General features: G+C 35.1%; 1 protein-coding gene across 1 annotated transcript; it reads left to right on the plus strand.

The window, feature by feature from the left end:
* The first annotated feature begins 229 nt into the window (after positions 1–229).
* Positions 230–1,506, plus strand: LOC113493979 (lipase 1-like). Its single transcript, XM_026872056.1, has one exon. It carries the CDS (start codon positions 230–232, stop codon positions 1,436–1,438), a length of 1,209 nt encoding a protein of 402 aa, XP_026727857.1. The 3' UTR covers positions 1,439–1,506.
* Positions 1,507–17,239: the final 15,733 nt, after the last annotated feature.

Raw genomic sequence — 17,239 nt, forward strand, 5'->3', positions numbered from 1 at the left:
TAAGTATATTATAATTTATTTTTATAAAAACATCACGATACGAGTACATAGTTTTTATAAGGCTTCGTAGTAATCTTTGAGACCTTCCTGTAAGGTCAATCGAATGTTATAAAACTGGATACCGGTTAACAATGAAAACATACGTTGTTAAACATTTCGTGATACCGGAACCAAAATGGAAAAATGTTCAGTTACATGTTTGTTATATTTTTTGATACTAACACAATGCATGCTTGACATCGACACATCAAGGCCGGCGATTCGGCCGACTAAACTCGTGTCGTATTCCATACCTCAGCTGCGAGCGCTCAAGAAGGCCCTGGGGTTCAATGAGGATACATACCTAAACTTTACAGAACTAACCGACAAGTACGGGTATCCCACAGAGACACACACAGTGACAACCGAAGATGGATACATTTTGAAAATATTCAGAATATTACCAAAGTGCAGTGGAACAGTTAAACCTTACCCAGTGTTGTTGATGCATGGATTTATTGATGCTGCAGACTTGTGGATAGCGGCGGGTACACGCATTGGACTCGGCTACGTTTTGGCAAGTAACTGCTTCGACGTATGGGCAGTCAATGGCAGAGGCAACGACTACTCCCGGAAACATGTTAGCCTTGATCCGGACAAAGATCCAGAGTTCTGGAACTTCACGTTTGACGAACATGGCTACTTCGATCTTCCCGCTTCAATCGACTACATTCTCCGCTCCACTGGCAAATCTAAGCTGTTTTTCGTTGGACATTCTCAAGGATCTACATTATACTTCGTGATGTGTTCTCTAAAGCCTGAGTATAATGACAAAGTTCGGCTAGCTGTCCAGTTGGGTCCGGTAGCATGGATGAAAAATCTAAACCATCCTCTAGTGCTCATAGCGAAACAATACGTTGCTATTAAAGCCTTTTTGGATGGGGCTGGTATAAGAGAGATATTTGCTGGAGATCGGCTCATACATTTTGTTTTGGAGTTCATGTGTAGGTATTCCCCAGAGTTCTGTGAGTTCGGACTTTCCTTTGCTACGGGGTACATGCCAAGAACAATTTCTATTGAAACGGTGCCTGTGGCCTTGTCTCATGTGGTAAGAGGCTCATCTGTCAAGAATCTCGCGCATTTCGCTCAGCTGATTATAACTGGACGATTCCAGAGATACGATGAAGGAACAGAAATGAATATTGAACGGTATGGTACCAGGAAACCTCCAGAATACAACGTGTCTCTGGTAACCTCACCAGTAGTTTTAATTAGTGCTCAAAGTGATTCTCTATCTACGGTAAAGGATGTGGATATTTTAGCAGCAAGGCTGCCTAATTTAGTAGAGAACTTTGTTGTGCCAAAACCTTACTGGAGTCATCATAATCACGTATGGGGGATCACAGCGCCTGACCTGGTACATCCAAAGATATTAGACTACTTTAATAAATATGTTTAAATATAAGTTGAACCCGGTCTCTTGAACTAGGTAAGTTTATTTTGAATCATTAATTTATTCACGTGCATTTATAGGTAATAATATTATTGTTTCTTTTTTCTCAATTGTAATCAAAGTAGTTACAATATTTATTTTTCCAGTAGTTTTGAACCCATGATTTGACCATGATTGAGGACTCCGGTTGGGTCCGAAACTAGTCGGGCAATCTCGATAATTATTTAAAAAAGTTATGTATCTAATTAAATATGCATTCGCCTCAAGAATGTTTTTAATCATGATAATAAAATAGAGTTAATTTATTTTCTTCGCTATCTGACTTGATCGCAGGTCATGGGAAATCATTGTTGTTAAGCATAATTTTTAAACTGTGCTTCAAGATATACTAGGAAACACAAAATATCTTAAGGAAGGAAGTAGAAAAAATATTATTATGAACGTACTTAGCTGAGGTAATTTGAAAAATGGGAATTATTTAAATGTAGGCGGAAGTTGGTTGTGTTATTATAGTATTATTAATAGTTATCGAAGACATTGAAAGTGACGAGGGTTAAGGTTTCGTTTGAATTTAATTTATACATAGATATATCATTTTAGCGTGATCAATCACATGATTGTGTTAATAAATTAGGAATACCGACTTTAGTGTATTAATAATAGCTGTCTTTTTTCATTGAAACTAGAAACAGTGATTTTAAATTTCTGTTCAATTTAAATTGAAAATAGTTTTGATGATCGATTCATTCATATTTAAAATGAAACTTGATGATTCATTTATTCAATATGAGCTTAAATGGAACAAATATAATAAGTACCTAAAGACTATTAAATTAAAAATATAATAAGCGCATTAAGTAATAGTGTTATAAATATTATATGTAAGTACTTTAAAAAGCTAAATAATTAACAAAAGCTCAATCATTGTATCGCTTTTGTTACTTCACACACGTTGCCAGTAAAGCCGCGGGCAATGTGTAACTGGATGACCGGATTTCTCTAACAGTGTAGGCAGAGAACTAACTAGATACGGAGAAATTAAATAAAATCATATCTACGTACATATGTCATTATGTAACAGACCTTGATGACTTGGTTTCAATGGTTACTTTTAAAGGACAAAAAAGAAAAAAGGGGAAGACACACCAACACAGGCCTCTTACCATAGAAGAAAAAGGATTTGAGTAAGATCACGATGCTAGCTCACTGCGGATTGGCGATTTCAATTGTACTTGCCTGCGTTGGGCATTGGACTTGTACCTTCGTGTAAACAAGTCCGTGCATAGAACCGCACGCCCTGCATTTCATATAATTCGTGTGACATTCTTAAATGAGAGATGCTGATAATTTGACCTTTCGTACTTATGACTAAATGTTTATGCCATAAAATCTGAAACAATTATGGAGCTAAAGTAACCAATAAAGTGGTTTAGTAATATTAGTCATTTATCAATTAGTTTTAAATTAAGGGTTTACTTTTTTCTGGCCTGTTTATTTTTACAAAGTGTCTTCAAAAATAAATTACTTAAATATTAGTCTGCAAAACCTCATCAAATTAATTTTATAAAGCTTCTATTACCTACTCGTACGTACAGTCTGTAACGTTAATTAATAAAAGTAAAGTCGACAAACCTGATATGATCAATTCCCTTTTGACGAGCCGCTGAGCTGTGCATTAAAAAGTCAGTAGGTCAAGAGCATGATCCTGTCAAACAAGAATGGAAGAACAATGGTGGATGGAAAATTGCTATCTCGAAAGATCCACCAATATTTCGACCAAATGGGTAGACTTCTTTTTTTGACAAATATACGAATTAGTGTGATGAAAAAACAATCTGTCATATTTGTCACCCATGAAAAAATGTGTTACCCTGACAACCTTTGCTTAAAATGATCAATGTGATCTGTTATGTGAATATTTCAATTGTTTAGCTATCACATTTCATGAGATACAGCCAGATAACCGACTGATAGAGAGACAGCAGAGTGTCAACAATAGAGTTCCGTTTTACCCTTTGGAAACGGAACTGAAAAAAAACAAATGAATTTTAAGCGAAAAAACTTTTTGTTCTAAATATTGATGAACTTCGATACAGTACATCGCGTCCTTTTAACGATAAAGTTCAATTACCTTATAAGTCAATGCTTAGCAAGGCAAACAATATCCATAAAACAACACAGATTATCTTACACTAAAGCATCACTTCAGAGTTCCGAGGTCAGCTTCAAGTCTTGTCTACCTGCTCCCCTGAAGCAACCTGTCCAGCCCATAGGTGGTCGAAACCTGTTTAATTTCGTAGCACTTGAAATAAAAGTACCCGATCGTCTTGAACCTCGCCTCAATATATCAGGGTGTCAACACAACCTTCGATTAGTTGTCTGCCTTGAATGTGCATCTCAATTACATTATATGATACGAACCTGAAAATGTTCCCGGATGGTTTTTGGATCGTCTTTATAATAATATATATATAATAATAATATATATATAATATAATATAAAATACAGCATAAGTGAAAAAAAACAAATCTCCAGCTACTCCGGTACCTTAAATGCAGCCTGGTGGCAGGCGGACGAACAGACGGAGAGATGGTTTGACAATGTAGCCTCAGAACTTAATAAGGTTCTATGTTTGGAGCCGTAAAAACAAATTTAAAATTGCAACTTGACACATAGAGCATCACAAGCGGTTGGACTAATGTCGCAGTTTATTCTTTGAGGTTGTTATTGTTAAACAAACTTATTAATATTCTACTCAAAATTCTACCTCGCGAATTGACGATTTGAGGTTTAATTTCTTCCGCTTAATAAATGAAGACTGTTTCTTGTAAAAATACTAAACACGATTTTTACAGTATTAACCTTGCACTTTTTAACATTAATTTAATGGAAGTGTTCTCTAGAATAGTAATAAAATATTATAGTTTCGGAGAAACTGTGGTGTTGGCTCACAAGTTTTACTATCGGATCTTAAAACAGTCAATAAATGGAAAACTACTAGGTGTCGTCTTACAATTTTTTTAGAGTATATTTTTTTTTGCCTTGCAGGTATGCATGTAGTTTTAAGAAGGTATGTTTAAAAAATCGGTCGAGTGCGAGTCAGACACTGGGTGTTCTGTACAAACTAAAGAAAACAAACGTCTGCAAATAATTAATTAAATTAAGTTAATTAAAATTATACTTAAAATGTTCTAGCTGCCCAACTACACAAGCCTGGTGACAGACGGGCGGGCAAAGCATCAGTAATACGGTTCCGTTTATACCGCTAAGATACGAAACCCCAAAAACTGATTAGTCATGTAACCTACACAACTCAAAAACAGGTGTAACATTTATGACTTCATACAATGCCACTTTCATTTTTGGCACTATACTTACACAAAATTTTACATACGTCAACAACAATACAAGCTGGATCTGTTACATCGAATGAACTTAATCATTTCTTACAAGAGAATACAATGTTCTTTTGAACCCTAACCGATGCATCTCATGCATCAAAAGATCATGCAGAGCTTTCACCGTTACGCAACCATAGGTCGATTATAATTGAACACAAACTCTTCAATGTTGGTATCATGCGTGAAACAATTAAAAGCACTTTCAATTACTTACATAAATATATTAACTTGTAAGAGAAACTGTTTTTTACTACCGGTTTCTTATTTGTACCTGTCATGTCATAGGCACTGATGTATAAGATTTTAGTTTGATGGTTTTAAACGTTGGAAGTAGTATTAATAACGGTTTGTTTTGTTCGATTGTAATGTGGTCATTAGTAAAAATAAATTCTTTAAAGAATCCGTCTCCCGTAATAACTTATTAATCATGGTGTTGCAGGGAGCTTCATACCAATTCAATTTAAATGCACAAAGATACCCAGACTCAGAACAAGTGTTCATGTATCACACAAATGCTTGTCCTACTGTTTGACTGTTTATGACCTGTACCTTTCGGCTAACCTCGTAGTCATTGTTGGTCTAAAGAAGAAATTATTGAAAGGTATGCCATGTCATCCTCCTTGAACAACGCGAAACGTAAATATTGATTCGTAAAAATTCACTATAACCTTTTGCAAGACGATGACAACTATAAATCAGCTTTAAATATTAAAAATCTAGTCGTAAATTCATCATTAACAAACTGCCAAAGTTCGCCTACGTAACTCATTAAATGCCATACGAATATTTTCGATTAGCTAACGGTTCTCTGGCAACACGCACTGAATCAATTCACAGCCAGACCTTTGTGAAATTCGAAGCGTCTCTGAATATTTATGTACCGTCCAAGGTCCCATAAATTGTTTTACATTATGAAAAATAATGCGAACAATGGTGTCACCCGATTTACGTAGAGCGGTGCCGTTACAACTCTATGAATGGCGTTCTTGTTTAGTCCCGTTTGTTTTGTAAACTGTTCTGTGTATGTATGCGTATAGATTTAGGTTTTTTCAAGGAAACAATGGAGTAAAGAGACGTCGATGCGGTGTTTTGTGACATTGACTAGACAGTTAAATAGTTGTTGGTCTGTTATGAAGGTAAACATTACAGCTTCTGTAGACAAGTGACGGTTTGAGACTGATTAGAAAAAAAAATCACTTACAGACAAACGTAAGGAAAATTCGTAATTCGTACGGCGTTAACTATTTAAGAATGGCAATGCATATATAAATCACAAAATTTAAAAGAAACAAAATGTCAGTGTGCTTGAACCGAAACCGTATAACGTAATTTATGAAATATCTAAAAGCTTTTTACGGTCATTTTACAAAAAATCTAAAAACCATATGGTATATAATATCCTATAGTAAATAAATAGATAAAACCCCAATTCAGGACTACATAAAAATCACGAAATACCCAACTTTTTTTTCTAATAACCGACACCTTTTCCCCAAACCCGAATCTATAGATCAAGTCACTCAACCCACTAATCCCATTATAAAGTGTCACTCACAATCACCACCAATATATGTCAAGTACCGCGTTACCCTTACATAGCGTGGCCGAGTTACTCACACAATGAGCGTTCCACTTGAGCCTCCCATTGGGCAAAATGTCATAGTTATATCAGAATAGTATAACGGAAGCAGTGTGTGTGCTGCCTTACAATTGACGCTATTTGAACCTCGGCTTGGGTAACGGTGCTTGCTACATGTTATATTAAATGTTGCGGTAACTGGAGTAATGGCATTAACTTATATTCAGGCATCTGTCTTTTTTTTTAAAGAAGTAAAACTTCTTTAGGGCGACTTCCATTATGTCGTCCAGTTACCCCCTGTAAGTGAACGACGCAAGTCCTTTACGTTTATGTATCATTCGGTTTTTAAATACTTACTACATACTTTGATTTTCGCAATAGATAGTTTAAGAACATTTTTTTTAACAATTTTCACTTCACTCGCGTGTGACAGTAGCACTCTTTTTTTGGTGTGGAGATTTGTGCCTATTATGCACAAGGGAATAGGTCAGCTCACCAAACACACGGCATTTGAAAGAAACACATTCAGGTGGAAAAGGCAAGGCCTGTGCTCTGGTTCTTGCACCCATCTGAAAAATCGTCTGTTATCGCAAGATTATGAGTACCATTTAGTTTTTAAATTGTTTAAGTCCATTCAAAATTCTACCTAATATAAAAAATACTATCGTATAATACGCACTTTCTAATATACTAAAGATGAAGTAAAACTGTGAGATAACAACATTTAATTGCTAAAATGCAAACTATGTTTATCGTGTATTATAATAATAAAACTAAATTATTCATTGTTCCGGTGTTAATGATGCAGCGTTATAATTACTTGAACCAAATTATTTAGTTAACGACTTCTTTGGTTAAGAGTGAGAGACCTTAGAAACAAGATTATCATTTTAGTTTTGAATTCTGTTTATACATTTAAACACCAGTGAAAGTTCCAGGTTCGCATCCCGGTACGTTGCAATGACTTTTCGAATTAATGTGCATACATGTACCATGTAATTTTCAATTGGTTACAATTGTGGAGCATAATTATATGGGGAAACGAGTACACCTGAGATTTTTTAAGTGTTAAGCAAAAGGTCAAATAGTTCAGAAGGTAATGTCAATAAGGTCAAATTGATACGTCGATTTGAAACTCTGACTCCAGCTTGTACACATCCATACAAAAAGCAAAGATAACATTTTAAAGCAGCATTTTCTGAAAACATTCTCATTTTATTTACATATTTAAAATGCGAATTGAATAGCAACAACGACTTAAATAGTCATTCTCGTGGCTTCGACTTTGTTTAGGATAAATCTGCTATCAATCTTATGTCAACTTGGAATCTATCCAGAAGGCTGTTGGCAAATATTACGGCGAAACATTCCAAAGGGCGTCGGAGGTGTGATTCGTAACAATTGTTTATTCTGACTCATGTACTACAACTACATTAATCTCGGTAAGATAAGTTTAACAAAGGTGATTTGACTCATTGGCTGTAGGTTCAATGGACTTGGAATCAATTATCTGTTTTATAACTTGTTGAACAAAGATTTACTTGTAAACGTCATTTGTCGCTGTCGTTTCATTTATTGAGTTCCTTATGTCATGTTTATTACTTTTAAAATAGACAGGTCAATGCCCTTTATTTGTCTAACAATTCGCATAAAACACCTAAACCGGAAATTCAACACAAATATATGCAACAAACGTAATAAAAGGAAATTTGCAAACGCACGCCACAGCCGTGCCAAACATTATATCATCGTGATGAAACAAAAGCCTGTTCGAAGATAAATAAAAAAACAGGATATGTCACATAATTTCACGTAAAATACATCACACTTCATCACTTTCTCGAGTCTTTTAGATTTAAATAAAATTCTCGTGAATATTCCGCTTGCGTTTTGAATCGCCGATGATTCTCGATTGTGCGAATGTCACTCAACCAGGGAGTCTACTACTACATCCAAGAGTTATATTGTTACAGTTGTGAGAGCAAGATGCTACTCTACTCTGTGTAGTGCTGTCTTGCTTCCACAGATACATCATTCTAACTTTGATTGCTGGCAGTAGTTTCCGTGATTAGAGAAAGGTAAGTATTGCTGTACTGACCGATCTTCAGTTCATGGTGAACAGATTGCTGCGATCTGAATTATTCATTCAATCCAATCTAACTTTACCTATTCTAGTCTAAATTAATTCAAACAGAGAATATTGTATAGAACAATCCGGAATCTAAGTCCACAATTTGCCACAAGTTTTTTTTTAAGATACAGCTAGAACAAACAAACAATATAAAATATTAGAGAGATAATTAATTCGGAACTTGCTCAAATCGAGTTACGAAAAAGTCTAAACTTTAACACAGAAAGTTCAAAATCTAATCCTTGAACTGTGCCATTTGTGTGCAAATAAAATACCAAACACACACATATGCTGACTCTAAAGTTATGAAAGTGTTCCATAAATATTTTGCAACTGTGATGAATTGCATAAAAGCATAGATTTTGGTCTTGCAGATGTCTGCAGGTGGCAGTAATCATCGTCTGTACTTGAGACAAGACAGGCCTCTTTACCACATTTCTTCATTTGTCAAACATTTTAGGGCATTACATTATATGATAAATATACTATCTGTTATATAAACTGTTATCCGTCCGGAAACGAAGGTGTGGTTCTAGACGAAATATTCGACGATGTATTGCGATATATGGGCCCATAATTTTTGGCAAAGGTCTCGCCTTTTTAAATGATGCAACGGTTTACTCTCGCGTATTTATCGGGATTGCCCGTCTAGTCTCGTAGCCAACCTGAGTGCCAACGCGTCAGCCAGGACTTTGGTTGGGTCCGAAAGAGATAAGATATTGAATCCTTTTTACGAGATTTTTCTTTCAGATCATGGTAACATAAGATCAAAGTGGAAACATACTAGATCAAGGAAAATACTTGTTCACCTGCATTCATTAGTTTTCTTTATCTTTCACCTCGCCCTTACTTATACGGCAAGCTTTAAGGCAAAGTAAGATATATCAGAATCTCGTCAACACGGGACATTCAGTGTTTTTCCTTTAAATTGAATAATCAGTGAGTCGTTTCAAATTCCAACAAGTTGTTACAAGATACGGGATTACGTAAGATGTTGGGCCATTGTATTGGGAGCCCATACCTACAGATGTACATTAGTATTCCGCGTAGCATCGAAAAGCGATAGTATCTCACCCACGGAACCCGACGAAAGTATTGGAGACGAAAGTCTGGGATATTTATTAGAGTAAACGGCACGAGAACGAAACGATTTAAAGGGAAATGTTGGTGGTTATTTATCTAAGCATATGACTGCGTCAATTGAGAAAAGCTAATCATGATTAACTTTTAAGAGGCCTATTAAAGCTTATTTAGAACTATTTCCTATACGACAAAATGGAAATAAAAAATGATGTATCTATACAATAATTTAAATTGTTATTGTATGGTTATTTTACGGCTGTATAAATGGCATGTGTGTTTGATAGCTGTAAAAGTATAAAGCCAAATGAAAATTATTTTTTCTCCACAAATTTGTAAACACAATGTTTGTACCTAATTTATAATCTACGTGGCTTTACCTATTATAAGCTAAGTAACAATCCAGTAAAACAGAGCAATTTAATACAAAATCGCAGAAAATTATACAACAAAGAATGATCTACAAAAGTTTCTCTCGACAAAAGTCGTTGTGATTAAACAATAGTTTATAGTCGCGAAATTGTAAAGGTCACTGACCGTTTGACAGAACATGAACAGTCGTATGTGTCCTCGTAACTCAAACATTTCTTTTACATAACACATACTATATTCCGTCTACTGGCACTGCTTAAAGTTCTGTTGCATTTGTAAGAAAGAGATGCCGCATTACACTGTATGTAGCGCTGTCTCGCTTCGATCAATACACCAGTCTCACTTGAAGAGATAATGGTGGACGTTTGTGTCATCTCTATGATACAAATGTACCGTTCGTGTTTACTGTCCATAAAATAATGGCCATAGATAAAGATGATAGACAGTCTATGAATAAGTCATTTCGTGTCGCGAAAGGTTGACCGCAGATTTTAAATTATTTATGAGGGACAAAGTTAAGGTTAAAACATGCTGTTCTTTTCTCATTTAGGTGTATGTTTTAATAATAATTTCATTCAAGAACATTTTTTCCTATCAAGTTTATGGCCGTGCCTCCTGTTGCTTATACTCAATTTATTTTTTATTTTTTGCGAGAATAGAAATACATCAACTTCTCGGCTATCACGGTTCATGACAGACTGGCAGAAAGCGGAATTCTCTTTTTACCGTTTGTGTACAACTAACGCGTTTGTGAACCCTAGATTATCTCAACGTGTTTTTTGGACAAGATAACTGTACCTACTGTTTTCTATGTGTATATTTTTTCTAATTTTAAATCAATTTCAAAATCACACCAAAGTAAATTCTGATATCTTTAGGCAAATAATTTTAAATTGAAACTTTGAAGTTGTAAACATTTTATTTTCTTTTTGTTCCTTTTTAAGAGCTTTGCATTAAGCCATAACTCTGACCGCTTCACCGAACATGTAAATAATTTAGCAAAGAATACGTTAATTATTCCTAAACAAGTAGTTCCTACTAACTCCCAATACCTAGCTATCAATTTATCTAAGTTGAGGTTGTTAAGATTAATCGTGTAAATTCACCGGTCAGTGATCAAAAGTGAATGTTTTCGACTCAATATAAGGATGTTAGTGCAACATAGAATCTTGTTTACTTGATGTTGTAAGTAATGCTCCGCTATAGCAGCTGATGGCTCAGTGCGGTCAACTCGTCATCGTTATTACAGGCTTTAAGCTTAACGCGATTACTATACTAAGGTAACTTGCATTCAGGTAATGATCACTGATATAAGTGAGAAATATCAGATAGCAAAGTGGTTCATAAGGTCATATCGAAACCATTGTGAGTGACGTCGAGGATTCGATCCCCGAACATGACAAGAGTTGGTTTATCCACGAATACTTCTTCTGAGTCTGGTTGCCTTTGTTTGTTGTGGTTGTGAATGGTGTGATTAAAGTTCTATGTGCGGGGCTGGTATTTTAAAGAAAGGAATTAAAAATAAATATTCAATGTTTTGTCAGAAAAGTATGAAGTTTCTGTATAGATGTTTTATTTAAGTCACTATGAGTAGGTACTATATACGGGCAAACGTTAAAATGGATTGATTGTGGACTTCATGCCAAAAAGGCAGGTTGAAAAAAAATACTTCAAACGTGTAACACTTCGTTATTTAAGAATACTTAAAAACGTTGTTACTATTAGTTACATAATCTAAAGGTGCTTTGACGATCGGAAAACTGCTCTAAATCATATTACTAATGAAATCTTGAGGTTTTGAGAGCAACTCTTGAAATGCCGATCAATTCACACTTGCCTCAAGCCACGCTGACCTGGTTACATAAATGAACCTTGACTTATATTACATAAGTTTACTTACTATACACATAATCAAAGCTAACACATTCCTCAAATCAATCGTAAATTATTGTACAAGAGCTATTTCTCTAGACATTCTCACAACATGACTACACCATCCATTTATAAATATAAATCCATTGTTCATACTCCTTGGTCTTAAAACTTTTAAATTAACTAGATCTGTTACTGACCGCTATTAACATATGCATAACAAAAAAAGAAATGCTTTTTAAAAACAGAACGAGTAGCGACAACGGTATCAGTTAGCGACTGGGTTACGTCTGTGCGATTCGTCACCGGCTGACTGTGAGATGACATTACTATGACAAAGATAGTGTGTCAATTTCACGCACTCTATGAAACATTTTGTTCTCTGGCTACGTGGAGTATGAACAAAAGCGTTCGGGTGCTTCTTCGAAGCCGATGTTTGGCGAGAAAGCTTCGCTGACGGCATGCTAAAAAGGCTTTTACGCAACAGCCGTGCCGTCAGTTGCATCACTTGCGGAGGGGAGCATCGTAGATTAATGTCAACTGCCCAGACTCGACACATCGTAGTCAGATTTATTTGAGTGTGTCAAAGATTGTGTGGTTTTTCTAAAAATAAATTAAAAATATAATCCTTGTAACGATTCTACGTATTAGCAATAGACATGCAAAAACTGATATGTGTTAAATGCAATATAATTATACACATTCAAATTTATGATAGGTATAGTAAATTCAAACATAGTCAGAAAATAAATAATTTTCAGTTATATATTTTTAGAGAAATGTGACAATGACCTGTCATTCCTCACGCAAATTTCTTCCTAATTTAAAACCGGACAGATAGAGTCGTTATATTTTTATAAATTAAAGTTTTCCTACATAATGACTTCTTTTAGAAAAAAAATCTGAAAAATCTGAAAATCTGGTATCGAAGAAATATTCGTTTTTTGAATAATAACTTATACCATTTATGAAACATTTGTAAATTATCTAGTCTATGACAATTTAACAGCCAGTAACAAAGAGATGACTCTGTTTCTCGGTATTTAGGTTCAGCATGACATTTGTAATGAAGCCTGTGATTCTGTAATTAACTCTAAGTGTTCCGCACTCTATTAGCAAACAGTGTTTACACATCAACACTCTGAACTTATTTGATTTGTCTATGTACGGCACATAGACACATGGATCCGAAATGTCAGAAGTAAAAGTTTAATTTGCATTCGCGAAAGCTTGTGAACTTTTGCAATAGTATAATAATATATACCACACACATGTTTGCTATCATGTTTTGCATGTAATAAGCGTTACAGTTTATGTAACAAGGTTTTGTTGTTTTTCACCTCATTGTAGTTCTGTTGACGGATACACAACATACAGCGAGAAAAAATGTAAATAGCGGAAAGAGACCGAGAAAACGAAAGACGCTTGTTCCTGCGGCGGATACTTCAGGTTTTAAAATAAAAGAAAAATACCATTGATAAACTCTAGCAGAAGCCTAAAATACTAAAACTTATCGATATATTTCTATTAGACATTTTCACGTGGCATCTCTGACTTCGCAATCAGCATCTGCTTTGAATCATCATAAACACAGAGATCCATGATCAAGGATCAATCTCCACCCACATAAGACATCAGTACTTTCATTTCGCCGTGTCAAGGTCACAAAGCTTACACTAAGACTCATTAATAAACCATCTAATTACCATATTTAACATGAATATAATCCGCATTACAATATAAGCACTAAGATTCTTGGTCCCGTTCGTGATAGGCACTGGTCAGCTTCCTAATGACGTCACCGCGTCAAGGCCGCCAACATTGCACGCAGATTAATTTTACAGTGCTACCATACTCCGCATACCGATGGCAGGCTAGACGAAACGTGCAAGGACTAACCACATTATGACATTCTTGAGTATTGAAATAACATTGAAAACTTAAAGTTCAGGAATAATGCTGACCTTTCGCTTCCTTAATGTCAGCGCGTTTAGGTTAAAATTTTGAATGTCGTGTACCTTCTTTGAGGTTTTTTAACACTCTATACCGAACAAGTTTAACTAAGTGTTTACGTTTTAGCCTATTTTGTACAGCACCCTAACTAAATACAATTCATTAGAACATTTTTTATTGTATTAAAACGATTATTTTTCTCAGTAACACGTTGACTCAGACTTATTAACGAACCAGTACCCAGTACTATACCTACTATTAAATACTTGCATTTTATCAATGACTAATAATCCACTTCTCGTTATTTTCAAAACAAAACAAAACAATAACACTCTCAAGGTCAGATCAGATGGATATTACTGGTTTGTTCATTATCGCGGATATCCTTTTTACAGGGTACCTAGTTTGCTATTTGTGATTTCTTTTTGCGCAATAAACGCGATTTTAAGGACTTTTAACTGGGTAACACGCAATGTTACCTAAGAGTCGAATTACAAAGGAGGAAGGATGCGGTTATGCATTTTATTTTGTCAAGGCTAATAGCTTACGCCATATTAAGTATACGCAGTGTAGGCCCCAGCCTTATGGACCGATGATCAAAGAAAGGGATCCGGTTCAAACTGGAAGGAGAAGGTGGACCGGGTGCTGTAGCGAAACTTGGAGGAACTTGAGGACCTCAATAACTAGATTTGGTTGATTGATATCATACAATAAACTGCAGTTCAGACAGATACAGAGCCAGAGCCATTCTTAGAGTTTCCTCACCCAAAGGGTAAAAACGGAACTTCATTACTGAGGCTCCGCTGTCTATTTGTCTGACTGTCCGTCCGTCCGTAGATTGCCTTCTTGTTAAAACTAAATTTTTTTCTTATTTTTAGTTCTCAAAAACTGACATCAAAATAAAGCTACAATTTAATTGTATAATTTGAAAAAAGTTGAAAAACTCCACATCACAAGTCCTACTATCATTGCCTAAATCAGAACTGTGATCATTATATGAGCGGGATACTGCGCTACGCAACATAGATCTCTCGTCTCTCTTATACAACAACACCATTCTTACTTTAAGCGCTAGTACTAGATCCCTTGGTCTCAGAAAGCCTGTAGGTGTGTACATTGTTTAACAACAATAGCGACTGCAACATCTGAAGTAATGAGAATGTAATGTATGCAGCGTTTGCATCCAACTCAAGGACTCTTAGTCACAGTGAGGCGATGCTACTATTTTTGTAGGTGTATCGAATTGGTGTCATGCGATTGGTACTTAAGGTTTTATGGTTTGTTAATTAGTTGTTATTGTTGTAAAACAGGCTTTAAGCAACAAAAATAACTCTTTCTTACGGATTTTTCGGAATATGTATTTTTGTATCTTCACATTAGCCATATTTCTAACTGAAACAACAAAAAACCTTACAAGTGCAAATCGGACTTGCGACACTGAGGTTCCCAGAGTCAAGTGGCTTCTTCCACTTGCCTCCGGGAACCCTGAGAAGTGGGAAGACCAATGCCCAGCAGTGGGACGTTCCAGAATTATAATTAATAAACTTCTTTAGACTTCTGATCTTCCTCCAAATTTTAAATTCTGTCTTGAACAATTCTACAACTGGATAATTTTACCTAAGAGATTAAGAGAAGATTAAGAGTTTTAGTAGGCAACACTAATGTATATCTAGTCTCCAAACCTTACTATTCACTCTCAATACATTACTATGAAGTACTTCTAAGTATTCTATCAAAAGACGTATCCATTTACATATTTAAGCCATGATACTAGTCTCAAAAGCGAACTGACCGCATTTTTAGCATTTCGTACAAGTGATATCTTACGTAAGTTTTGCTTGATACATAACTCACTTAGCATAGGCAGTAGGGTTAAGCTGCTTAAGTTAATATTGACTCAAGTAAATAAATAGATGTTACGTCAGTCGTTTGTTAATCTTGTAAAGTTGGTATTTTTGACTACGATACAATTGAATTGTGCGTTGAAAATACGGTAGTTTTTATATTTTGGATACAGATTCCTAAGAAAGTCTTTATTTTCAATTCACCAAATATTTTCAGCGTATATTTTAAGTTCAAGCCAAAACAAAAAAAAATGAGATCTTAAGATTTCTTTAACATTGTTCTACAAAGCATTTTCTTCGACACCTATAACGGTAGCAGTCAATTCAAATCAGTACGACCAAGTCAAGAAAACTGCCATTAAGAATCAATAACAGTTATTCTAATAGAATACGGCTAGTTAATATTTTAAAGTAAAGTTCGTCTAGACATCGCAAAGAAATCTGTGTCACGCCGAAGTCAACGCTCTTGCGCATGCAGTGAATAATGAATAGGGGCCACGGCGCATGCGTGCAGTAAGGGTTGCCAGTTGCCATGCACACTATTAGAAATGGTAATAATGTTTTGAGGTTATTTTTGTCCCTTTTCTCGTAGAGAGAGAGATCCGTTACCTTTTCAACAAGGCCTCTGCATATTGGACCAGTATCCCCACCTGAGACGTATGCCTCTCTTAAAAAGTCCTAATCTCTTGGGGTAATTATTATTTTCATTTTCGGTAAACGGTGACCGTTATTGAATTTGTGACTCTTTTTGTGAAAATAATATTTTTTATCACTTGAACTGCATTTCCATAAAGAGCAGAATAGACTATTTAAATTAAACACTGTATCTATAATACCAATAAATATAGGATAAAAAAAAAAAAAACAAAAGATCGTCCTGTAACAAAGTGTTTTGTGGTAACCCTAAAGCCACCGACAATGTGTTATTATTCCGCTATGTAGTTTACAAGATTTACGATAATACCAACTGATATTATATACGAATTTTATTTTCTTAATGATCGGCACGTTTTTGCCACGTGACGAGCAGACTAACTACTATCTACTTATACTTTAAATTGATAAGTCCTTCTTGAAAATGAAATGGATATTCAATTAACAGCAAACCATAAAATTATTGAAATTGATTCAATGTAACCAAATCAATTTAAAATTTTAAATGGTCGAAATATTAAAACTTAAGACAATACTGACAAGAGCTGAAGGGAAAATCGTGCGGAAACTTGAAAATTACAGCATTTGGAATCTGATATCACCGTGCTGCAGTCAGTCATCGCGATCAGATCTTAAATCTTTCCAATATGGTCTTTGCTAGGGAAAACTGTATATTAATAGCCGCTTATTTAGATTTCAACCGACTTCAAAATCGAGGAGGATTTCATCTTATTTTTTTTATGCTTCTTACCTCAGAACTTCGGACTGGATGATGGTTAAATATCTTTCATTTGGTCCCATAAAAAATTATCATGTTTGTTATTTGAAGTTTAATCAGTAGTTTCTTATTTGAAGTCAGTTATATGTTTTTGATTTTAGAAGAATATTAGGTCCATAAATTTTTAGATCAGAATGAAGAA

This window comes from Trichoplusia ni, chromosome 5 (assembly GCF_003590095.1).
Source record: "Trichoplusia ni isolate ovarian cell line Hi5 chromosome 5, tn1, whole genome shotgun sequence".
Lineage (NCBI taxonomy): Eukaryota > Metazoa > Arthropoda > Insecta > Lepidoptera > Noctuidae > Trichoplusia > Trichoplusia ni.

Excerpts from the sequence above, each read along its gene's own strand:
- LOC113493979 (XM_026872056.1), top strand. The coding sequence starts at position 230 with ATGCTTGACATCGACACATCAAGGCCGGCGATTCGGCCGACTAAACTC.